A 27770-nucleotide genomic window follows, 5' to 3' on the forward strand; every position below is an offset into this window, starting at 1 on the left:
TAGATTAAATTCAGACTTCCGCTCTCCCCATGGTTCACTTAGAAATGGGTAAAATGAATCATGAAAGTACTCCGTCCTTCGGAGGGGACGTTAAGCCGTCGGTCCCGTGTGCAGAGAGCCATACCTGTACATGTATCTCACAGCCAGTTTCAAAAAGAGTAGGGTGTTAACCCCTGACCGTTCCCAACCCGTCCCGGTATTCAAATGGACCCCAATGAAAATAAGCCGCAATAGAGGCTTTCTTGGGTTATCCAGGGTTGTCAAAAACCCAAACAAATAAATAAAAATAAAAATCCATGTCATGTTTATCTATCTGATACAGAAGTCACAAATCAGACTGCTGTATTCAGACACTGTGTCACTTACATGTATGTTGGTTTCATACTTTCTGCCGCTTGCCGCTGAGCAGCGTGACACTTCAATCATGTCATTTGCACTTTTCTGCATGGTGGAATAAACCCGCAGAGCAGCAGCAGCAAAGCCAATGTTGCTGCTCATCACCGCTCTGTGTTCATTGGCAAAAAATTGTATCCTGTTCTCATATGTCATAGTGGCACCGCTTTTGACTTGAATTCAACTCCTCGCGATCTGCCGCTTTGGGCAAAGTGATGGAGTGATCTATATAATCGGCTTGCTGCTGGTCACCGCTTGTCACTGCTAACGTTTCTGGTACAACTGCAGAGTGAAGCAAAATCTATGTCAAAGCGGCAAGCGGCAGGAAAGTATGAAACCACCGTTAGTACCCACCAGTGGCATTAGCAGGGGGCAACTGCCTCTGTTAAATTTTAGATTATAGAGCTTTTTGTACTAACAGCCCATACTCAATCAATTGTTCCTACTGTAACCATTCCCCCCAGGGACATTAGAAATGTAGCCCAGGACAGATGTCTATGGAGGCAGCTTGGCAGTGGCGGTGCCAGGAATTTTTTGGGGGGGGAAGTGAATTTGGGAGGGGGGAGCAAAATCAAGTTCTGACTGGGGGGCATTTGCCCCCCTGTCCCCCATGGCACCGCCACTGCAGCTTGTGCCAAAATGCTCCACATCCAATGATTATCACTATCATTTTATAAAAGTATATCAAATAAAGGTAACATATGCCATGGTTACAGGAATCCACGATGATGTTAAAAAGTTACACAAGATAATCAATTTGATACAACCCTGTCTAACACTCCATGCCCATCTGGATGAGCAACTCATCCAATGCTTTCAGTTTGTCTTCAGCCTCACGTATGTTACTAAAAGTCTGTACATTAGCTGAGATGTGATACCGGATGTCATCAACTATCATGATAGAGTCCATCTCCTCCCGGTCTTTGACACTTGCCGCATCTTCTTGAATGAGAGCTGTGAATTCATCTTTGTCTAAAATCTGATATAATAAAATGGTAAAATAAAGATGGTTATTGTTGACAAATTATGGAGAACAAATGGATGATTTCTCTATAGTCAAGATTCAGATTTATTATTTTTTCCCTCAATGGGCTATTTCAGTTGTCTAACCACACTAAAAACATTTTACAAATTTTATACCAAAAATATGAACATTCAAATATGAAAAACAAAACATAAGAAAATGCAACCTTGGATTTTCATTAATAAGAGAGAGACGGGGGATAGAGAGAAGGAAGGGAGAAAGAGGCACAAACAATGACAAAACAGATGCAAGGAGAGACAAAGGAGATAAACAAATTGAAATTGTTTATAAATTGCTTAAAAGTGAAGGATAAGTCATTCAAATTGTCATTTGGTATTTTTGAAATGAAAAATTTGGCAAAAACAAAGAAAACAGCAGTATTGAAGAAGTTGAAACCCCAGTCAAATACATACCCAATTTATACTGTCAGTATATAAATTACTGATTCATGTAAATTCCTTATTTTTGTCTATACAGCTTTCGGCTGAACCACTTACAGGCTATGTTAGCACGTTTATGACAATGACAAAGGTACCAAAATCTAAATTTTGATGATTTTGATGATCGTTCGCATGAGCAAATCACTGAATGGACCTTTAACCCTAACCCGCCTGTATACTTCAAAATACTACTTGATATATGCGCTGTTCGTGCGTGCATCCCACGTGGTGTGATGACGCAATCGGCCTAAGTGATATATAGGCACGGTTTCGCTGGCCAGCGAAGCCCAAGACCCGTGGCAAGGTGTCGCCGACCGAGTGCTTGGCATGCGAGGGGTCTCGGGTTCAAATCCCACCCACAGCAAACAACTTCTTTCCTTCTTTTCTCTCTTTATTCTCTCCTTCTTTCCCTTCCCGTCGACAAAAAGCCCTTAGGGGGTTAGGGTTAGGTATTTTAACCTTATTTTATCCCTCACTCACCCTTTCCAAATGTTTAGCCATGTATTCAGCACACTGATCCTCCAGCTTATTCAAATCAAACATCCTTGACACACGTAATACTGATATCACACTGCTATCTGTTAATGTCTGCCCAATCACATTGGCACATAGTTTTTTCAGACCAGGCAGTAGGTATAGATCTGCTATGCATAGTACGTCATAACTGGTGTCTTCTGATAACTGATATTGATATAAAAACATGAGAAAAATGTCATAATGAAAACCCGCGGGGGGGGGTTCTTCGAAAAAATTTGTACGGGGGTGTGCCACGCAGACTTTCGGATGCTGACTTTCTCTATACCTACTTTTTGCTGTTTTGCTACCCATCAGTATACCAATTTTCAAGAAAAAGCACCCAAAAAGCACCCAAATTTGCCATAATTGGGCGCTTTAATGGCATTTTTGCCCAAATCGCCTAATTGGGCGCATTGGTATCCACTGAAAACCCACCCGTCGATATACCAAAATCGCTGAAAAGGTACCCCAAAACCGTGGCACATCCCCGTATACCTTCAACCAGGAAGAACCCCCCCCCCCCGGATGAAAACAAGCAAGTCCATGTCTTGAGAGTCTTTCTGCTTCTGATTGGTTAGTCTTTGTCAAAGACCCTCACAATCTATATCAAAGAGGTGAGCGGCAAATGGGGTATGAATGAGTAGATAACCGTGAGGTTCCCACTTTGGTTTCCTTGAGCAAAGCTGTAGCCAGAGGGTGCAGGGGTGCAACACACCACCCCTCAAATGATAATCTGAAAAAATGTTCACTGTTTTTGTAAAATTTGTAAAATTTCACTGCCATGGTGAATCATCACAATCGCATTGTACAGCCAGACTGGCGCAAACCTATCCACACTTAGATTGTAACATCCATCAATTTCATTGGGTGTAGGAAGTTTTTGATAACCAAACAACTAATCACCGATTTTTTGAAAGCAGGAGGAATCCGGAGATCCCTGAGAAAACCTGCAAGAGCGAGCATGGAATCGAGATAAACCAAATGCACGCGAGTCCTTGGGCTCAGTGGTGCAAAGCGAGGGAACGACAGCTGTGCCAACTAGCTCTCCTCAGCTGTTATATCATGTAATGTTACTTGGAGTTTACGGTATATATTTACCTCAACTCTGTTGGTATATAAATAGTAGACCACATGAGAGAAGACCTCAGCTGTTATATCATGTAATGTTACAACTGGTATTGAATGCTGATCCTGAGCATTCTCACTAAAATGATCTGATAATAGAGCTTTGAAGTAATCACTACGACCACAAAAGAAAACCTGCAGGATAAAAATATTTCAATGGTGAGACCCAAAATGGGCTATTTCAGTTAAAATCCATACACCCCATATGGAAGACATGTCCTTGATCTTCCACACGGGGGTGTGAATTTCAAATGGGGTTACCTAAATGGGTGACTCTATTTGAAATCTACACCCCTGTGTGGGAGATTAACATCATGTCTTCCATAGGGGGTGTATGGATTTTTGCAATAGCCCAATGACTTGTTCATTTTACCCATTAAAGTATAAACACTACAGAAATATAGCATAGTTACTCTGACTACCATACCATTGGTTTTTGTTATACAAAACATTCTTAATGATTACCTTGTGACAGTAAAAATGATGTCCTTCAACAGAAAAGCACACATCAGCTAATGGCGGTGCCTCACCAGGCTCCCCACAAAATGGTAGCTCACCAGGACCAACCTGTTTAAAAAAGCCACAAATTTATATAGCACAGTTAAGTTACACAATGTATGAGTGCAAAAACACTCCATAACTAAGAAATACACAAAGCAATATAGCTACATTCCAATTGCTCTCCTACAGAGTAGCCCTATAATATAGGGTCCACAACTTATAAGTTCCCCCCGATACTTTTTAAAATAAGTCCAAAAATATTTTACGAAACATAAAAATGTAAAAAGGTATTTATAGCCCTATTTGTTTTACACATGTGGACCAATTTATAGCGTCACACGTCATTGGGTTCAGTCACAATGGTTAATTGTGTTTTAAAAGTTGCACCCGAGTCCATAGCAGTCCGATTTTCTTTAACAAACACATAAATAGACCTAGCCTACTGTATTGTTTGAGAGCTGATTCCTATGGAGTCAGATGCAACGTTTAACACTGTTTAAAACGGTCTCTTTTTTAACATAATGAACCATTGTGACTGAACGCAATGATGTGTGATGCTATAATTTGGTCCATAGGTGTAAAACAAATAAGGCTACCAATATCTGTTTACACGTTTGCATTTCGTCAAATATTTTTCAATTTATTTTAAAAAGTATTTAGGGGAACTTATACGTTGTGGACCCTATGCTACCGCATTCATTCCAATAAGCGCCCAGTGCGCTTAACAAAGTCATTTTGGGTGGGTGCTTATTTTTTACCTAATTTTTTCGTAAGGGGTGTTTATTATATACGAATTTATGTACGTTATAAATGCAGAAAATGTAACTAAATATTACAAGTTTACACAGGACTTCTAATCTCCCAGCTATTTCACTGTATCTACATCTACCTGTCACTTCAACATTTATAATGGTACCCTTTAGCAAATTGACAATACTCTGGGTGGGCGCTTATTGAGGCATGGGCGCTTATTGGAATGAATACGGTAGTTGTAATTGTATAGTACATGTATACTAAAAAGGTCCCAATGCAAGTCTAATACCTTGTCAATGAGCTGTCAGCAGTTCAACAGTTTATTTCGAAGCCAATCAACTTCAAAGTTATACTAGGAGTTAAATTGTTTTTTAGGCTATGCAGAAACTACCCTGGCTTGACTTCTTTTCAGAGTTCCTGGAGATTATTTGATGAGTTCACTTCTAAGTTGTAACTGAAACCAGTCCTGTATTCACTATTTATATATAGCTATTTATAAATCACCATAGGGTACATGGGCGCAGCCATTACACAACATCGTATCACCAAAGAGTATCTAGATAAGCATTCACTCCATACAAATGAATAGGAAAACAAGATGTCGGTATTCATGAATTTTCACAAAAATGACATGTGCCAAAAAGCTGAAGATTGGGGGATCCCGTTACTCACATATGTTATGATGAACTGATTTTAGAGAAAAGTTACCGAAAGCGATTAAAAATTTACCGAGCGCGATTCATTTTATAATGGTTTATGTTCGGTAAAACACACCAAATTTTGAGCGACAAGTTGCTGAAGTCAACTGCCTTACCATTGAAAAGTACAGGAAGACCACCAACTGTGCTAGAGGTCAACTCTCCAGACATACTGGCGCCCAGCCATAATGGCAACCTCCATTGCTCTCTATCAAGAATTTATATATTGCTATTTATAAATAGTGAATACAGGACTGGAAACTGATCCACAATCATACCTGCTAAATGTATTCAACCTAGTGTGATACTTACAAATCCCATGACTTCAAGAGGAATTGCTAGATCTGCTAGATACTCTAGGTCATCCTGTAATGAGGTATCATCCATTCCTGGCTCTATGCTGATCACATTGATTTCTGTACCTGGCTTCTGTGGTACTACAAGGATAAAACATGTGTACACAATATATGATGTACTCAATCATTTTTAACACATGCAATTGGCTTGGGATTTGACTTCTTGGTCTTGGTAAAGTAGGTAACGGTGGGTCCAACAGATGAGAATTTGGGGACTAACCCACAGCAGCTGAAGGGAGTATCCCATCATGCATTGCAGTCTATCTGCTTGCTCCATAGCAAATGTATACAAAATATAAACAAGAGCCGCTTAGATATTGAGAGCTATGGATAGTTTCACAATGCTTTAGAGATCATATTTTTTCAAACAAAAATCTAAGCTCTCCTGATATAAGCGAGTAATTGAAAGTAGAAGTGAAGGATTTTGTGTACACTTTCTATGGCATAAACAGTTTTATTATGGTACTGCAGAGCATGATGGGATACACCTATCAGCTGCTGTGGGACTAACCTAGTCCTAACGTTTGCTGGTCCCAATTAAAAAAAGCTTGCTAGTCCGAAAAAAAGGTTCACTAGTCCAAACAATAAAAAATATTTGATAGTCTGAAAGTTAAGAGTGAGGGCAAGGTTTGGGGTACTAGCAAACTATACCAAGAGTTGTTTTCTCAAAGCTTTATAGCCTTTACATAGTCTTTTGAGTTTGATAAGGAATTCATTTATATGAATCGCTAGCATGCAATGGTATGGGGTCTAATTTCTGTATATGTGCAGCATTTGAACAAAGAATTCTGTTATCTTACCAAAGTTTAAGATTGCTTGTAACCTCTCAATCAATTTCATTTCCAGGTTTGACATTTTACAGTACTTTGCAAAGGTAATACAATCATCCACACAGTCTACATGAACCTCAAGATGACCTGAAAAGATATCACAAAAATAATTTAATTAACATAAATATTTGATAATCTATGATCTTAACACAGCAAGATTAATGACGTACCTCAAATTTTCAGTCACAACTTAAGAAAGTTTATCAACACAGATGAACTTTCATTCTAATATATAATTGACATATATTTTCACTTCCATTATTATTCTAATTGTTGAAATAAGATACCGGCACAAAGATTGCACCTACTTCTCACATAATATGTAATAAATAAAAAAATTTGACTAAATAATGAATTTAAAACCTTCCATCTGATTCAAACATAATCTTAATGATTCTTGGAAAGTATGAACCACAGCTTGTCTGGAATGGAGTTACATTGTATCACTCAAAATACCATTTGGTACATGAACCTTTAATATGTGCCAGATCTAGTAGTCATGGTCGTTCAACTTTAAAAAAAAATCCATTTTCATTGTCTAGATTAGGGGTAAGGGGATTAATGAAAAGTTACACCGTGGAAGATTTGAATAGGTACGGAATGCAAAACATCGTTTTATGGAGATGTTTTGTTTTGACACTTTTTAAGCTTTCTTGCATCTAATGCATCATAACTAAAGAACCACAAGGCATACAAAAGTGTAACTGTGACAATTGAATTCTTCGTCAAGCCTGCTTCAAAATTACTATTCACAGAATACCACCAAGCCAACAACAGCCAACTACTATGACACGCCTTAATGCATAAACTTATTCAAAATCGTGTGCAAGACCTGTAAAATCTCTCTGACTTTTGTTGGGCAACATAAGCTTGTTTACCAACAACTACAGACAGGACACCGACACACATACACATCCACCCCCCTTTTTGTAAATACCTGCAATCGAGGACCTCATTCTGCATATGATTTAATCCTATCTAACTGAGGACACACACCCGATTTCAGTCGACACACCGTGGCCTTACCCCCACACACCTGACAACTTCCTATCCAACGTGACTTGTCCTGAATCCCCAAACATGGACAACTTTTAAATGCATTTTTACGTTATTTGCATTGTCCTAGTTATAGCCATCAACTGCGGACATCCACATAAAAAAATCCCTCCCAGTGAGGATTTTGGGGATTCTTGTAAAACTTCAACCAGGCGAATCCATGTGGATTCGTGTAAACTTTGACAGTTTACTTACACATGTACAGAAAGGAAAAAGATGTACTCGTGAAACTCCCGGTTTGACTACTTATACTTCATTTTTTTAAAGCAAATAAACCCAAAGAAATGGCGAATTATGGTTGCAGGTGTGTCTATATTTGTGATGTGTGTATCCTAATGTAGGTCCATGTTTGCAGGTAATTACAAATGCCCCCACAAATGCACCCCACCCACCCACACACCACCATGCACACCCCAGCAAGCAAGCAGATAGATACACACAGACAAATGATTGATGATAACTATTTTACCTGTATAGATGTACTGTAAGACTGCTTAGAATGCTTGTGGTCGTACCTGAAACAAATGCACCCCACCCCGCACCCACACACCGCCATGCACACCCTAGCAAGCAAGCACATAGATACACACAAACAAATGATTGATGATAACTATTTTACCTGTATAGATGTACTGTAAGACTGCTTTGAATGCTTGTGGTCGTACCTGAAACAAATGCACCCCACCCCGCACCTACACACCGCAATGCAAACCCTAGCAAGCAAGCAGATAGATACACACAGACAAATGATTGATGATAACTATTTTACCTGTATAGATGTACTGTAAGACTGCTTTGAATGCTTGTGGTCGTACCTGAAATAAATGTTGAAAAGAAATAATTTACCACTGCAAAAAACATTGCCATGTAATCATGAAAATTACAATTAACTCAAATCAACAAAAGAAAAATATTTATATCAGCACATTGTGAAAAAAATTTGCAATTAACCCAATGGCTTTGGATTTATAATCCTGACTCAGAGTCATGATCAATGTCAGACTATATACATGTAGTAGTGTTGATGATTGTCTTTGTTTTTTAATTCATATGGCAAAACATGCGCTGATCGCACAGTCATCTCAAAACATGGTTCTACCTTTCTTCCCGCAAAGTGTGTGTGTACGCCTGTCATAACGGAAAACGCATATTTTAATTACCACGCAAGCATAATTGCAAAAGCCTTCTGGCGTGTTGCTAGAAAAGCGTGAGAAACAAAAATGCACATTTTGCACATGCGTTTGCAGGGAAAGCCTCGTTTTGGTAGCAAGATGACGGATCCCTGCAAAGCGTGAATTGGTTTGTTGAAGACTAACTGCAATGCTGTGCTCAGGGACTTTGAGTAAGTAAGTTTTAAGGGATTGTACCAGGTGAGTAGGTGAATTCTCAAAATGGTCTGCTCGCCTCCACATTCAATGTGCATATTTGAACAGCTTTTCTATAACTTTAAGATGTGATATTAAAAAGGTGCCCCTAAAATCTCTGCTAAATATTGCTTGTCCCCCTCCCAATAAAAATTCTTGCCCCATCCTTATGCTTGCCATAAATGCTTGCCACACCTATTCTTGACCCTAGGGGGTACATAAACTGAGCTCAAAAAGAAACTTATAATTTTTACAACTTATGAATCACAAGGTCATATCTTAAAATACTGTCAATCAAAATGAACCAAAATTACACACAGGATTACCTTAATACTCTACTCAAAACACATGTCAGTAACCAAGCAGTTGTCCAACTGACACAACAGCAAAATGCACTGTCATGGGACGGCTTCCTGGACTTCCTTCACTTTCACAGCCCAACATTTGGCACCCAGGACAAAAAATCTGTGAAAATGCACACAAGATCCTTGCACAGATGGTAAAACGGTGCTGCTTTCTGCTTTTCATACGCTTTTTCATGAAACAGGGCTGGGCTGTGTATGTGGTCCAGGAAGCTGTCCCATGTCAGTGCATTTTGCTGTTGTGTCAGTTGGATAACTGCTTGGTTACTGACATGTGTTAAAGTAAGTATTGAAGTAAATCTGTGTGTAATTTTGGTTCAATTTGATGGACAGGATTTCAAGATATGACCTTGTGAAAAAGTATAAGTTTCTTTTTGAGCTCAGTTTATAATATTGTACCAAGTCTAATCACAGATCCTGAGGTATCCTTGAACCAATTATAGGTAAACAAGTTTTACAAATTCAACATGAATTAGATGATGCATACCAACCATACACTACAGTCTTCACAAAAATGTAATTTACTATTTCAATCAATTCTATTTTGCAACAGAAATAACACATAATTGCAGTATGCCTTACTTGTGAGTGTTTAATGTTGACTGTTTCCTTATTCCTCCATTTTGTGTCCAGCATTTCAGCAAAGTAATGTGACCTCGCATGGAGAATGCAGCGGTGGGCAGTATAGGTTTTGTCATGAACTACAAAGGCAATGTCTTCATAGCACCCAGGCTCTTGTAATCTGCAAACAAAGAAAAATGGAAAAAAATACTCTGCAAAATCTTTTTTGTTTAATTATTTGATTTGTTCAGGCTTAGCAACCCTGGATAACCGAATATGATTTGATTTGAGTTTATTTATGCATATCATTCAATTTACAGAGTCACATTATAAAAACATAGAATATAAAAAAGACAATAAAAGTACATTTAAAATTACAATATACAATACAATATTGCAGATATGCATGTAGGATAACCCTTTAAGCCCTAAAAAGGGCTTATTTCCAAAGGGGTCCTTTAAAGCTTTTAAACATTGCACTCATTAACATCAAAAATATCAAAAAAATAAATAAGATAACATCAAAAAATCAAAAATTTATAAAAAGCTATGAAGCTTATTTCTGTTGGGGTCTACTTGAACACCAGGATGAGTTGGGAACAGTCAGGGCTTAACACCCCCCAGTTAACACCTTACTTTTTTAAAAACTTACAGCGAGCTAAAGTACAGGTATGGCTCTTCTGTGCACAGGACCAACAGTTTTAACCTATATGTGTCTAACTCTAAATGCACCACGTCTGGATTTAATCTACAGAACTACAATGGACAACTCATCTTGGAACTTTGTGCCCAACATGATCTCTTTGTCACAAACACATTCTTCCAACATAGGAGTAGCCAAATATTCACATGGTACAAGTGGAATGACCTCACCAAAGCTTCTCAGCTTGACTTCATCCTCATTAACAAGGCGGTTCTCGAACCACGAGTCTCGCCTGCTTTCGCGATCGCCTGCTTTTACGATTACTTTTGGTAGAAGTAAATGAACCTGCAACAACCCATGGCGATTTGCCTGTTCAATTTGAGCTTGATTGGACCAATATTGGAATTTGACCTTTGATCCCTAAATTTTGGTGGGTCTCGGCTGGGCACAATTACCTTGCTGATGGTGACTGTAGGCCTACCCACCAAGTCTCATGCCCATCCGACAATTTTAACTAATTTGACCTCAGATGACCCCTACTGACCCCAAAATGACCTTCCAAAAATTGGGCTCTAAATGTTGACTGTACATGTCATGCCCATACAACAGTTTTTAGTCATTTGACTTCAGATGACCTCTGAGTGACCTCAGGTGACCTTGCAATGACTGTCCAAAAATTTGGCTCTAAATGATGACTGTACCCACCAAGTTTCATGCCCCTGTGACAGTTTTTAGAAATTTGACCACAGATGACCCATGGGTGACCTCAGATGTCCCTGAAATGACCTTCCAAAAATTGGACTTTAAATGTTGACTGTAACCACCAAGTGTCATGCCCATGGATGACCTTTGATGATCCCAAAATGACCTTCCAAAAATTGGCTCTAAATGTTGACTGTACCCACCAAGTTTCATGCCCATACAACAGTTTTAGTAATTTGACCTCAGATGACCCTGGGTGACCCGAAATGCCCTTCCAAAAATTTGACTCTTAATGCTGACAGTGACCACTTAGTGTCATGCCCATACGACATTTTTAGTAATGTGACCTCAGATGACCCCTGGGTGACCTTGGATGACCCGAAATGACTTTCCAAAAACATGACTCTAAATGTTGACTGTACCCACCAAGTTTCATGCCCATATAACAGTTTCAAGTAATTTGACCTCAGATGACCCCTGGGTGACCTTGGATGACCCAAAATGACCTTCCAAAAATTTGGCTCTAAATGTTGACTGTACCCACCAAGTTTCATGCCCATCGACAGTTTTAGTAATTTGACCTCAGATGACCCCTGGGTGACCCCGAAATGCCCTTCCAAAATTTGACTCTTAATGTTGACTGTAACCACTAAGTGTCATGCCTGTCGACAGTTTTAGTAATTTGACCTCAGATGACCCCTGGGTGACCTTGGATGACCCCTAAATTACCTTCTGAAACTTTGACTCTAAATGTTGACTGTACCCACCAAGTTTCATGCCCATATGGCAGTTTTTAGTAATGTGACCTCAGATGACCCCTGTGTGACCTTGGATGACCCCGAAATAACCTTCCGAAACTTTGACTCTAAATGTTGACTGTACCCACCAAGTTTCATGCCCATATGACAGTTTTAGTAATTTGACCTCAGATGACCCTTAGGTGACCTCGGATGAACCCGAAATAACCTTCCGAAATTTTTACTCTAAATGTTGACTGTACCCACCAAGTTTCATGCCCATATGACAGTTTTAGTCATTTGACCTCAGATGACCCCTGGGTGACCTCGGATGACCCGAAATAATCTTCCAACCATTTTACTCTAAATGTTGACTGTCCCCACCAAATTTCATGCCCACACAGAGTTTTTTGGTAATTTGACTGCGATGACCCCTGGGTGACCTCGGATGACCCGAAATAATCTTCTGAACATTTGACTCTAAATGTTGACTGTACCCACCAAGTTTCATGCCCATACGACAGTTTTAGTAGTTTGACCTTAGATGACCCCTGGGTGACCTTGGATGACCCGAAATAATCTTCCGAACATTTGACTCTAAATGTTGATTGTACCCACCAAGTTTCATGCCCATCGACAGTTTTAGTAATTTGACCTTAGATGACCCCTGGGTGACGGATGACCCCGAAATAATCTTCCGAACATTTTACTCTAAATGTTGATTGTACCCACCAAGTTTCATGCCCATACGACAGTTTATAGTAATTTGACCTCAGATGACCCCTGGGTGACCTCAGATGACCCCGAAATAATCTTCCGAACATTTGACTCGATGTAGCACCCCAACAGAGACATTTTTGACATAAAAACCCGTTTTAGACATTTTTTTTTTTTTTTTCTTCCTTCACCCTAAAAAGGTTGTTTTAAATGTACAGTTTCCTATACTTTTGTACATGAGAGACATTCTTAAAAGTCTTTTTTGGCCTAATAACTTGGCCTACATGACCGAAATTGATATATATATAATGCGCCAATATAAAAACATTATTTAATTAAATTTTTGACCCCCCCAACTTTGAGTGTGTGGGAGGGGCCACATTGGGGGGGGGGGTACTAGTGTGCATCCTCTGGTCATACTACCCCCTACCACATTATGTTGACCGTACCCACCAAGTATCGTGCCCATACGACAGTTTTAGTCATTTGACCTCAGATGACCCCTGGATGACCTTGGGTGACCTTGACGCACTAACCAATACAAACTTGTTCTGTCTGGGGTGAAGATGCACCCACCCACCAAGTTTGAAGAACGTGCGACCCCTAGTCTCCGAGAAAATAGGTTTTTGCATTTTATGCATAAATTATGCAAATTAGGTACTTAATTACCATATTTTGCGCTGAAAATCGAATCGGATTGAGATCCTCTGGCCATACTACCCCCTACCACGTTTCATCATCATAGGGCTTAGGGATCTTACGAATCCCCAGATACAGCTCCACAAGGCGGATTTCTTCAGATTTCCAACCATATTTGTAGAATCGTTCCGCATAAATTATGCAAATTAACAACTAAATGCACATAAAAAAAAAAAAAAAACTAATCAGGTGATCAGCAGATGTGTATCATAGCTGAAACCAGGTTTCGTTACCATGCGCCCGACGGATCTTGAGATAGTCTGTCCACAAACTCCGCTATCAATTTGCGCTGATTTGGGCATATATTATGCAAATTAGCTATGTTAATTTGCATATTTTTCACCGAACACGTACGGTTACGGAGCAAACTTGGATACCCTTCCTCCCACCAAGTAGCGTCGCCGTAAGTCTTACGGTTCCCCAGATACAGCTCCGGACGGACACACATACATACATCCACACACACACACATCCATCCACACACACGGACAGACAGAAATAGTGATTACTAAGTCCCATCCTGAACAAAGTTCAGGCGAGACAAAAAGACAGATCGATGCAAAGTGAATGACTCTAAAGCAATGCCAAACATCCACATATAGATACTGATCACAGACCAGTCATGATGGAAACAAGTGCCAGGAGAAGACCACGGCCAAATAAAAGGCAGCAACCTGAGACAATAAACCTCAGAAAATTAGCAGAAGAACCAGTGAAGGCAGCCATCGAACAACAGATGGATCAGCTATTCCAAAACTACCAGATCAGGAAGGAAATACAGAAGAAGAGTGGATATGGTTCAAAGATGCTCTAACAGACACCCTTAAAGCAAACTGTGGGACTAAGAAAAGAAAAACAGGACAAGTGAAAGGGACATCCTGGTGGAATGACACGGTCAAAGCAGCAACCAAAGAGAAGAAAAGACTCTTCAAGAAATGGTCCAAAAGCAACCTGGAAGCAGACTACAACGAGTACAGGGAAGCCCGGCGTAACTGCAAGAAGACTATCAAAGAAGCCAAAGACCAGTCTTGGAAAACATATGGGGAAGATCTGGCAGAAAAATCAAGTAGCTCAAGCAGAGAGTTCTTTAAAGCAGTTAAAGCCTACAAACAGCGGGACGAGCCTTTTGACCCAACCGCCATCATAAACGACAAGGATGGAAACCCCCTCACAGACAGCTGCGAAATCACCAACAGATGGGGAGATTACTTCGAAGATTTGCTCAACCCAAGCGGTGATGGTGACAGACAACAGCAGCAGCCCTTCCATCCTCGGTTCCAAGAGGAAGTTGATCCACCCATACTCCAAGAGGAAGTCAGAAATGCTATTAAAACCAGTCCCAAAAACAAGGCAGCTGGAATTGATGACATCACAACAGAAGCCATACGTGCTTGTGGAGATACAGGAGTCAAATGGTTGACAAGAGTGTTCAACAGAGCTTGGGAGGAGCGAGCTGTACCCGATGACTGGCAACGTGCAATAATTGTCCCCATCTGGAAGAAAAAAGGGAGTAAAAGAGATTGTAGCAAATATAGAGGAATCTCTCTGCTCAGCCATATACTGGGAAGATTTATGGAAAGATCTTAGAGAAACGAATACGACCAGTTGTTGAACATCAGCTGAGCGAAGCGCAGTTTGGGTTCAGGAAGAACAGAGGGTGCACTGATGCCATATTTGCTCTGAGACAGCTGTGTGAAAGGAGTATTGAGGTTGTTATGGCGCTCGTCTGGCTGCTCATCACATCGGGCTGGAAATCAACTTGATTGTTTTACCGTATTTGACTCGAATTTTTTAAATTTTACTTTATTGCTGCATTTATCTAATCATCAAGAACATTTTGTGCCGCAGAAACTGTTTGAACTGTTATGTTTTGGTGTATTTTACTTCATTTTCGTCTCGACTACTGTGCTCTTTTATACATTGAGCTATTGCGTATGTACAATCTCTGTATATTAACCGTATCGAATAAGTATCGACATATCGATTTGTTTATAACTAGTACTTTAACAATTTTGTGCAATGATTCCTACTCTGCAATACACCAATTCCACGCTGATCAATATTGCGGAAAGTGTGATAAACACCTCTCAGAACAAGGTTGATGCACAGACATGGAACATTATCAATGAGCTTGGTATATCTGCCAGAAAGAAAACCAGACGCGGCTGTCGAGCGGGTAAAAATAAACAGCGAAAAATCCCCTCGATCGTTACAATGTGCCGCGATTCAATACCCGATTGCCAGACGAGCATGCCTACAGTGAATCATTCCAATATTGTACCAATCCCTATCAACCATAATCAGCAGAACGCTCTAACGAATGTAAAACTGCTGAAAACTTTCCGTAAGACAACCAAACCTCATATTCAAACTAAAGTTGCTACATGGAATACCCGTTCAATGAATAATAAGACTACTGTAATTTGTGATTTTATAATCAGAAAGGAAATTGATATTCTCGCCATTCAAGAATCGTGGCTATGTGGTGACGAGCGAGACAATTTTACACTTGCGGACATATGTTACACCTTGCCTAACTTTGACTATTTCCATTCGCCTAGAAAATCCGGAAGAGGCGGTGGAATTTGTTTCATCCTCAAAAAATGATACCATCCTGTAATCAATAAGGGTGCAGTGTACCCGAGCTTCGAATGTATGGATGTGACAATCTCCCAAGGATCTTCTTCTGTCAGGGTGTTTAATATATATCGCCCACCACCCTCCTCGGAAAATAAACTTACTCAGTCTATGTTTCTCGAGGACTTTGGGACATTCCTTGAGACCATTTCAGCCATACCTGGCGAGATCATTCTCCTAGGGGACTTCAACTGCCACGTTAACGACGCAGACGACCGATTTGCCAGAGCCTTCCAAGATTTGTTGGACGCCGTTGGTTTGAAACAGCATGTCAATGGCGCGACGCATACATCAGGACATACCTTAGATTTGATGATCAGTCGTGACACATCTAATGTCATCACAGGTGTAGTTGAAATAATTCCAGAGATATTCTCTGATCATTATCCTGTTGGCTGCTACCTCAATCTACAACCCCCCAAAGCACCCAGAAAGACTATGAAATATCGCAAAATCAGAGAAATAGACACAACTGAATTCATGCGTGATATCGAGTCATCGTCACTCTATACTAATCCTGCACCTATCTGGAAGAACTGGTTAACCAATATGAAACGGTAATGGGCATGCTCCTCGATAAGCACGCTCCGCTTGTTGAGAAGTCTGTAATTGTCAGATCGCACTGTCCTGGTACACCGCGAACTTCGATTGGCAAAGCAGAAGAAGCGTCAGGCGGAAAGAAAGTACACCAAATCCAAACTTGAAATAGACAAGCAGATTTATGCCGATCATAGCAAAAGCTACAAGACTATGCTTGAGACGGCAAAGCGTGACCATCACCGATCCAAGATTGAGGGTTGTGACAGCAAGGAATTGTTCCGCGTTGTTGACAAGTTATGTAATCCCGCTGCCGAACTAGCCCTTCCCGATCACAATTCTGAAGATGAACTTGCAGAGAAATTTGCTACATACTTCGATGAAAAAATCCAGAAGATCCGCAATGACTTGGACTCGGCTGATCAACCCAAGAAATCATCTGCAACTGGAGGCTCCTGTGTTAGCTCATTTGAAACTTTTCGTGAACTCTCAAGTGATGACATCCGCAAGATCATTATGGATTCTCCCACGAAAAGCTGTCCGCTTGATCCTATCCCAACTGATCTCTTCAAAACATGCGTGGAGAGTCTTCTCCCTGTAGTCACCAAAATAATCAACCGGTCGCTGTCACAAGGAACTGTGCCTTCGAGTTTTAAAACGGCAAGAGTGTCTCCGTTGCTGAAGAAATCAAATTTGGACAAGAGCGTTTTCAAGAATTATCGCCCGGTTTCTCAATTGCAGTTCATGGGTAAACTTCTGGAGAGGTGTTGCCTGGCACAAGTCCAAGAGTACTTTATGTCCAATGATCTTTACGCGGAAGCCCAATCTGCGTACAGGCCCAATCATTCAACAGAAGCGGCACTACTGCGTGTCCAAAAGCGACATCTTGCAAGGACTTGACAAACATCAGGAAGCAGCGCTGATCCTACTGGACCTAAGCGCTGCTTTTGATACCATAGACCACACCATCCTCCTTGACAGACTTCAAGAGCGCTATGGTATCTGCGGTGCAGTTCATGCCTGGTTTCGCTCTTATTTGGATAGTCGAACTCAAACAGTTGTCATTGGTGATTCTGAATCGCGTCCTCGAAATCTTGTGTACGGTGTGCCTCAGGGTTCGGTTGCAGGAGCTCCACTTTTCACATTCTATAGTGCCCCACTCAGCGACATCATAAAGAGCCACAACATCAGCCATATCATGTACGCGGATGACACCCAGGTTTACCTTCTTTTCCATCCAGATGACAAAGACTCCGCCATTCGCCAAGTTGAACAGTGCGTGAAAGACATAAAAGCCTGGGCTGTCACTAACAAGTTGCAATTTAATGACTCTAAGACTGAGGTACTGCACCTAACATCGCGCTTTAAGGACACCAGTAACATCGATCCAGTAATTATCGGCGATTCCGTTGTTACCCGTGTTCGCAGGCTCGCAACCTTGGAGTAGTGTTCGACGAACATATCACGATGGAATCTCATATTTCCAATATTCTTCGTGCAGGATGGGCATGCATCTATAAACTGGGCAAGATCAGGAGGTTTTTGGACCGCTCATCTACGGAAAGGCTAGTGCATGCATATGTAACATCTCGTATTGACTCATGCAACAGCTTACTTGCTGGACTACCCACGAAACAATTGCATCGCCTTCAAAAACTCCAGAATGCAGCTGCCAGACTTGTTTCGCGTACTAAGCGGTGCCAGCACATCACCCCTGTTCTTCTTAAACTACACTGGCTGCCAGTTTGTAAACGTGTTCAGTACAAGGTCTTACTTCTGACTTTTAAGTGTCTCCACGATCTTGCCCCATCATACTTGAAGGAACTGATCAATCGGTACGAGCCCGCGTGCTCTTCGCTCAGCATCTCAAAACCTTCTGAAGCAACCATCTCGAATGCGCGGACTCTCACTTATGGCACAAGAGCTTAAATTGCGCGACGCTCCTGCATTGTGGAATGAGCTTCCCACGAGTATCAGGCATCAGAATACCATTGGACAATTTAAATCTGTTCTAAAAACATATTTGTTTGAGCAATATTTTATGTAATTGTTTCTTGCTCTGCATGAAGATCGCGTGTTATGCAGCTTTTGGATTGTGTCTCAATTGTTTCTGTTCAAGTTATCAGTATTGCTTAGTTTGTATTATGTTTCTGTTCCCTTGTTCATGGTGTCTGCTCCTTGCCATTGGTTTGTTGTCCCTTGTTTCTACTCAGAAACAATTTTATGGCTTGTCGCGGGCACCCGTGAGGGGGACCAGTTAAGGTTTGGTGCATTGTATTTGATTAATGTTTTTACGTTTTGCTTTTTTCTGATGCATGCATCGCCCACTGGTTTTTGTTTTTTGCTCGTCCCGGGTGGGTTTTTGCATGGGTCAGGAAAACGTGATCGTTCCACGCATAATTTTTTTTCCAGTAGTGTATTTTAATTGTTATTACAATAAGATATATGCTTGCCTTATATGTATGTTTTTGAATGCAAATGTATAGTTTTTTAGAAATATTTTTTATGGTATAACTTTTTAAGCAATGTTCTGATGTTTTTACTGCCTTGGTTATGTGTAGCATGTTGTACGATTTTATCTATTGTAGTTTATTACCTTTTGTATTATATTGTTATAGAATTTATTTGTAATTTGAATTTTGCTGTTGTTTTAAAAACCTCTGTTTTTATAGCGCCTAGAGGCCGCTTTTGCATGCATTAGTGCGCTTTCAATAAATGTCTTTTATTATTATTATTAACCAAGATCTGTACACTATATTCATAGACCAAGAAAAGGCGTTTGATCGAGTAAACAGAGATTTACTCTGGACTGTGCTAGAAGACTACGGTGTAAAAGGGCAACTGCTGGACAGTGTGAGAGCCATCTACAGGGACAGCCTCTGTACTGTCAGGACAAGGACAGGACTCACCAAGTGGTTTCCTGTGAAGTCAGGTGTCCGACAAGGATGTGTCCTCTCGCTCTCCTGTTCCTCATTTTATGGACAGGATCACCCAAGAAGAAAATCTAGATGAAGAAGCTCTCAATGAACTACTGTTTGCAGATGATCAATGTCTCATCCACCAAGACAGCCTTAGCTTACAAAACCACACCAACAGACTGCACGCAACCTGCCAGAAGTATGGCATGAGCATAAGCATCCCAAAGACAGAAACCATGCTGATCAGCCGATCCCAAAAGACCTTGGACATCAAGATTGACAACACAACCCTCCAGCAATCAAAGGAGTTTAAGTACCTGGGCAGCATCTTTACTGAAGACGGAAGATAGACCGAGAAATTGAAACCAGATGCCAGAAAGCAAACAACATCACCTTCATGCTTGGGCCTATACTTTCCCACCCAGCTGTGCCAATGGATGCAAGAACAATCATCAACGCAATCTATACTCCGACTCTCTGCTACCAGGCACAAACATGGGCTATGAACAAAAAGACTGAACGGAAGATCACCACCTGTGAAATGAAATGCCTACGAAAAGCTGTAAACAAGACACGACGGGACAAAATTAGAAATGAAGTCATCAGAGACATGGTTGGCACCAAGCCTATGCTAGACCAGATTGAAAGCCATCGCATCAAATGGTTTGGTCATCTTATGCGCATGCCCACAAATCAACCAGCCCATGGACCTACAACAGCAAACTGTCTGGTACCAAGCCTGTAGGAAGACCAAGAAGAAGATGGATTGAGGGGGTCAAGAAAATCCTGACAAGGCACAATACCAACCTGACAGATGCTACCCATGCAGCCCAAGACAGGCGTCCCATCATTTCCCAGCGACTCTGAGAGGAACAAGCGGAGGACAAAAGTAAAGTAAAGTAAGATGTTGCCAATAAATTCAGACTGGTTTTTTTTCAGGTCAATATCCCAGCAAGTTTTACACCATCCAGAATCGAACCCAGGACCGCATACACCAGAAGTGAGAAATCATACCACTGATCCACGCTCTCATGGTAAAGTCAATCAGAGTTCTTACAACAATTTGCTTTGATCACAAAAGAATACCCAATTAGGTCTTGCTCTAGCTTTGATATCAAATTTGTTCCTTGATTACAATTATTTATTTATTCAGTAGTTTACACATCATTTGAGATGAAATCATACACTGGATATACATACAGACCGCCAAAAGAACTAAGGTACCAGTTATGTTCACCCCCCCCCCTCCCTGTATATCCTAAACAAAGACAAATGTCATAATTGGAACCAGCTGTCAAAAGCTGCACCATTTCTATAATTCTCAACCAACTTCAACAGATGAGGTCTTAAATCAGAGCCAAAGCATACAGACATTGGTTGCTTATATTAATTTGACCTCTTTGTTTAGGATATACAGGGGTGAACATAACTAGTACCTTAAGGGGTACTACACCCCTCGATAAATTTGCGTCTATTTTGTATTTTTCTCAAAACTAATAACACACTGGTAACAAAAGTTATGTATATTATTGGGGCAAGGAATCCAATTACTTCACTGAAATTTCAGTGACTCAAGACAAGCGGTTCGTTATTTATGATAAGAAAAGAGGTACAGCTAAGATGTACCTCATTTCGTATCATATATACTGAACGCTTGTCTTGAGTCACTGAAATTTCAGTGTAGTAATTGGATTCCTTGCCCCAATAATATACATAACTTTGTTACCTGTGTGTTATTATTTTTGAGAAAATGCAAAAATAGTCTAAATTTACCACAGAAGTGTAGTACCCCTTAATTCTTTTGCACATTTTATATACAAATCCCAATGATCCCAAAGAAGAAAGTTACTTTCCAGTATTTTGATAAAATTTCAAAATTACCAATTTTGTTTGTTTGTTGGAGTTATTATCCCAATCTTGTATTACAATTACAGCTTTGCACTTCATTTTCATCACTGCTTAAGGGGGTACTACACCCCTGCCCAAATTTGTGCCTATTTTTGCATTTTTCTCAAATATTATAGCGCATTGGGGACAAGTAAGATATGTATATTATAGGGGCAAGGACTACAACTATTGTACTGGAAATTTTATTTCAGCACAGACAACAGTTGTGGAGTTACAGTCAAAAATGAGGGAAAACCAATATTTGATCAATAAATCAATAACTACTTGCCTTGAGTTGCTGAATTTTCAGTGCAGTAGTTGTAGTCCTTGCCCCTATAATATACATATCTTACTTGTCACCAATGCGCTATAATTTTTGAGAAAATGCAAAAATAGGCACAAAATTGGCCATGGGTGTAGTACCCCCTTAAAATAAGGGTAAAAATAAAAAAGGTGTCATTTTGGCACATTTGTTGTCATAGGTCAAGGGAAAACTTTTGGCATATACACTAGAAGATGTGCCAGGGGTCTTAAAAATGTAAGAAAGATAATTTATTATTAGTAACTCCTTAAGTGGATGATATACATTCAATTTTATTAGGCAATATCAAAAACCATGGATACAAAATCTACCATTGTACACTATTAATGGTCGTGTGTACAGTGCACAAGGGTAGATTTTGTATTTACGGTCTTTGATATTGCCTAATAAAATTGAACGTGTATTGGCCGCATTACTTGAATTGTACCAACCCAGCTACCTACCTTTCTAGAAATTCCAAGTATAGATCTCTTCTAGTTTTGCCAACTTTGACAGCTTTATAGTTCTTCAGAATATCCCTTATCTCATCTGTGAGAGCACCATATAGACAACGCTCACCATCAAATGTCTTGGCTTCACACCTAGCACCTGTTCACATCAAATCAATTATGTGTACACATGAAATTCATTTTACTTATGATAATTTCTTTCAGACCACCATTATACTCCTTTTAGTTGCTATGGTTGACACCACAGCAGCTGAAGGCAGTATCCCATTAATATGCTTTGCGGTACCATAATAGAACTAAATGTGCCATAGAAAATGTACACAAAATCCCTCACTTCAACTTTAAATAACTCGCTTAAATCAGGGAAGCTTAGACTTTTGTTTGTAAAAATACGACCCCTAAAGTATTGTGAAACTATCCATAGCTCTCAATATCTAAGCGGCTCTTGTTTATATTCTATATACATTTCCTATGGAGCATGCAGATATACTGCAATGCATGATGGGATACTCCTTTCAGCTGCTGTGGGTTGACGCAAGGATAGCACTGATACTTGGGTCCAATTAATGAAATAAACCTAAGTTTTAAATTAACACCGAAAAAAAGCGCAGTGACTTATAGGGCGCTACTATGCACTGATGCACAAGCACAATGCCTGGATGTTGATCCACAAGCTTCGGCACACTTTACAGGTTGCCGCTGACTACATGCAACGGCCCCATATCATTCCATAAACCATTTAACAGCAACACAGGGACTTGCAGCTAAGAAGTGTACTGTACACCTACGTATTTCAAGCAAACTCAATTTTTACATGTGAGCATACCAATTAGTTGCTCACCTTATCGATTGAGCTATACTTGACTTGTCTTTGCAACTTGCGTTCTCTTCCTGGTTATAGCATTAGGCTATATGCCAGTTGGTATCCATACAACCCTTATGAAAGACATGACCTTAATCTTACACACAGGGAGTGTGAATTTCAAATAGGGTTACCTGAATCTGAATGTGTGACTCCATATAAAATTGGCACCACTTGTGTGGGAGATTAAGGGCATGTCTTCCATAGGGATGGATGGATTTCAGATGGAATAGCCCATTATATACTCACATGGTCCCTTTTATACTGCTACATGTAGTGTATTTTGCAAATGAATTGTTCAGATATTATTTATTTCATAAGTCTTGCCAAAATACATAGTAATATTTGTTTTTCTGTGTTTTCTTCTTTCTCTCCCCTAACAATATGCAGCTAAATTTGTAATATGAGTGGGGATTATACAAAATGTATAGTACCGTACTGATGCGAGTATAGTCCCACCTTCGAGTAAAGTCCCACCCCCAAATTTTCGAAAAATTTCAGAAATTAAAGTTATTTATTTTTTCGGCTTTGGAGTGTCCCAGGACCTAGACCTAAATGCTAGGATCATTCATGGTTGACCTAAAAAAAAAAAAATTTCAAGATGTTTTGTATTTTTAATATGAAAATTGATAATTTGTATTCATGTCATACTCTATTAATGATTTCAAAATGCATTCAAATTCAATAAAAACTTTTTGAAATTGAGTATAGTCCCACCCCAATTTTGAAAAATGTTCACCCAAAAGCGGGGTGGGACTATACTCGCGTCAGTACGGTAATCATATTCGGTAGAAACCATAAGCATCATATTACATTACATACCACATTCCAGAAGATATTGCACTAGATCTTTGTGACCACATAGACAAGCATAGTACCTACGAATGAAATCAAATAATACAGAAAATTATGATCAATACAGCTAGGTTCTATAAATCTATGACATATTATGACAACAACAAAGGAAAGAAACAATCTAGCTTGCAGCTTCTTAAAATAATCTAATCACTATTCTTGCCTACTTATATGCCTATTGCCTAACATTCAGCGTTTTTCTATTGAACGTATGGTATAATATAGAATCATTCCAGTTAGAGATTAAACCGGAATATTCCTGCTCGCCGCAATTTTCTACTACGCTAAATATCGGGTAAATACCCGATGCCGCTGATGTCATTTGCATATTTGCCGATTGTCATTACCCACATCACGATTAAACCTTTCAAAGCTTCAGTACTCTACGGTGGCGAACCAAAATACGGAGGCTGTGCTTTTCTATTGACAAAAGCCGGCTCTTTTCTCTGGAAAAAAATCTACTTTTACAAGGATAAATGCCGGCGAAATAGTGGAGAAAATTTAGCCAGCATTCGCGGCCAAATACCGGAGGACAGCATTTTCTACTGGTAATTTTTAATCCCCAAACCGGATAAAAGCCGGCTTTTTACTCCAATCGAAAAACCCTGATATACTGATATCTAAGATATCATTGCAATAATTTTCAATACACTGAAAGAAAGTAAATGCTATCCTTCTCTTGATCATGCTTCAATTATTTCTTTCCCAAATGAATTTGATATCATACTCACAATGGTGTACTGTCAAATTTATCTCTGATATTGAGTTCCACTTCTTTGACCTCTACCAAGTACCTGAAAAATGTGATGCAACAACAATTCCAAATAATGTATAGTGTTTGACCAAGAGGAGGCGATGTCCCCTCCCCCATCCACCCCCAAAAATAAAGCAATACAACAATCCAGAAAATTTGCACAAATCAGTCTATTTTCTGCCAATTTAACTCCTCACCAGCCCACTATTTTTCAAATTCTGGGTCCGCAGTTGATGTACCTCCTCACCTCACCTCACAGGCTGTGTCACCCACTGTCGGATGTAGCCCTCCTCAAGTAACTTCCATTTACTTCTGTTCTGTGCTTCTCTTGCCCAGGTTGTACCCAAATAGGATGTGAGATCATCACGCTATCTTCGTCATAAATCATTTAATTGTTGAATTGGGAGAGATATTAGATCTAGGGGGCCAGTATGGAATATCAGTTGATTGATGAATCTGATATTATGGTCTTCATTATAAAGTCATATTTGTCCCCTGTTGAGGGGCCACAGATCACATGTTTCAGTATTGGAATGCCCATAAACATTTTCTACATCCCACTATCATCACCATACAATGTAATTCCAAAATGGATCCATGATAGATGTTGATTGAACCATATCATACCAACAAGAACAGTAAGCTTATAATTTTTGAAAACTGAACTGAAACAAAATGAAATCTATCCTATAAGAGACATTTTATGTTCTCCTATGGACAACAAAATTATTCAAATTAACTAGACATAGAAATTCTGCCAAAATTAGTAAAATAAAAATGCACATTTGCAAACAATACCGACTTATAATAAAAAACGCATGTAATTATTTCTTCACAAACTAATACTTACTGAACTCTCTGCAAGTCACCCACTTTACAGCAATGAAATACTTCACTTTTCCTGTCCATAATTTTTTCAGATGATTTTTATCCGCAAAACAAGGAGATCTTTATTATGTTGAAAAAAAATTAAACATAGAAATATATAAATTAATTTAGGCACATCACACAAGGAAAAAATGCTGTAAATAAATATAAGTGGCTAAAGCTGAATTTATACTCAATCGCCGCGCGATTGTGCTTGGAAAGCGATGGGCAATCGCCGAATTTTGCGATGCATCGCCCGTCGCTTTTGCATTTATACTTATATCACGGCGATAGCAATTGCAGACGACAATTAAAATATTCTAAATGCCACAAAATACATTTTTAAAACATCAGTTGCTGTCAATAATTATTGCTTTGAAATAATTCATCACCAAAAATTAATCGAGAAAATAATCGAGAAAGGTAAATTAATTAGCAAAATAATAGATCCAGTTGGTTGTATATGATTGGTTGACGCATTCACGTGTCAAGCGATATCGCTGGGAAGTTGAGATTTCTTCAACTTGCAATTTAAGCGACATCGTTTTTGCCTCAGCGATTTGAATCGATTGATCGGTTTGACGCTCTGGAAAACATTGAGCATGCGTGAGAATCGCTTTTCTGCAAAAGCGATAGAGTATAAATTCAGCTTAAGAATGTATGTAAAATATTTATGCAGCTGTGATGCTCACCATTTGAATATATACATTCAATATTTCAATACCAATTGAGCGAGATCCTTTTACAAGGAGTATGCACTCATCAATTAACTTTAAACTGAATTATACTACATCTCTGAATGATAGTGATTGTTTTTAGCAAATGAGGTAGAGGCTAGCGCTTTTTGTTGCATTGCCATTGGGAAGAGTATCCTATCTCATTGGTCAAATACCAATCACTCGCACTCAGCAATGGAGTATATTAAATTCAGCTTAATTTGCTGTTGGCAGATTGGGATGGATAAATATAATTCAATGCCTGTTTCAGGTAACATGAGTTGGGGGTATCTGTAGAAGAAGGGAGGATTGGGGTTAGTATTTTTGCAGATTTCCTTTTACAAATTAAGCGTACTGGTAATTGTCCAGCGCATATCATTTTGAACAAGGTCCTATAGCAGTATGCACAAAATTGACGTCACACGCATATAGGCGACGGATATTAATTTAATTCTAAGTCATGCAACAGAAATGTATAAAAAAATTTGTTTACACTTGCGCTGGGATCACTGAATGGGACTTTTATAGGAACCTTGCGTCCTTGGCTTTGCAGTTGCAAAAAAATAAATAATTCCAGTAAAACTGAAACGCGTCATTCATTGTCATGTACATTGCTAGTACGAGGAACCCATACCGTAGTAGCTCTGCACAACGGTATGGGATAAAGTGTATACAAAAAGCTAGTGCAACGTTGCACTAAAAAATACAAGGCTCCTGTAGCTTAAATAGTTGCATGTTTGTCATAATATTATTTACACAGCTTCTTGTACTTCTTGCCTAAACTCCTATGCTTGAAATTGTAATTAATTCTGTCGGTCCGTTTCACGTCACTTCCGGTTGATGATGTTCGAGTGAAAACAAGTCCCTGATTCGATTTTTGTTGATGATTTCTGTCATTGGTGTTATGTAAATTTCGATCGCAAATAGTCAGTGGAATCAAACAACCGTTTCTAAGTCTTAAGAGTGAAAGAAACTTACTTGATTTACCGTTTATATACTGACAAACTTAAAATTAAATTCCATGGTCGAGTGTCGTTTTTTCTGAAATTTAATGCCACTCCAGCAACATCGCTATGTAGCCTCCTTCACAGCCGGTTTCTGTTGTTCACAACAAACCGTGAGCCACATGCAGTTTGGGCCCGAGACTAGAGATAGCCCGGTTGTCCGACCGACAGAATACTCCATTATTTATCCAGAATAAATAAAAATTCATTAACACATGATCCATATCGGCGCACCAAAACTGAGATGGCACTTCAGTGCAAACTTAGATAGGGCAGCACCAATACGAAAATGTCATACCGATAAACGATGTGTCTGTTTTGCCCGTTTTTTAAGTTTGTGTTGCGAACTAGTACATTGCGTATTAGCTGATATGGCTTGCGTATATAAAACAATGCACACTTACCTTTATTTGTTAATTGTGTTTTACACACTGACTTAGAGTCCTGCAAGGAAATACCTACGCTACGTACATGTACATGTACGT

At 39.6% G+C, this 27770-nt stretch overlaps 1 protein-coding gene across 2 annotated transcripts; it reads right to left on the bottom strand.

Annotated features, from left to right (window-relative positions):
- Positions 1 to 292: 292 nt before the first annotated feature.
- Positions 293 to 27740, bottom strand: LOC140147820 (ankyrin repeat and BTB/POZ domain-containing protein 1-like). Of its 2 annotated transcripts, none has more exons than XM_072169574.1 (13): positions 27690 to 27740; positions 25549 to 25646; positions 24676 to 24738; positions 23912 to 23967; positions 22222 to 22366; positions 10001 to 10160; positions 8312 to 8357; positions 6607 to 6723; positions 5763 to 5887; positions 3964 to 4065; positions 3472 to 3633; positions 2338 to 2538; positions 293 to 1372 (listed from the first exon to the last, which is right to left on the bottom strand). In XM_072169574.1, exons 2-13 carry the CDS (start codon positions 25605 to 25607, stop codon positions 1166 to 1168), a joined length of 1443 nt encoding a protein of 480 aa, XP_072025675.1. In that variant the 5' UTR covers positions 25608 to 25646; positions 27690 to 27740; the 3' UTR covers positions 293 to 1165. The 2 variants fall into 2 exon arrangements, with proteins under 2 accessions (XP_072025675.1, XP_072025674.1); XM_072169573.1 differs by lacking the exon at positions 8312 to 8357 and adding an exon at positions 8462 to 8507.
- Positions 27741 to 27770: the final 30 nt, after the last annotated feature.

The sequence above is a fragment of the Amphiura filiformis genome, chromosome 3, assembly GCF_039555335.1.
Source record: "Amphiura filiformis chromosome 3, Afil_fr2py, whole genome shotgun sequence".
In the NCBI taxonomy this organism is placed as follows: Eukaryota; Metazoa; Echinodermata; class Ophiuroidea; order Amphilepidida; family Amphiuridae; genus Amphiura; species Amphiura filiformis.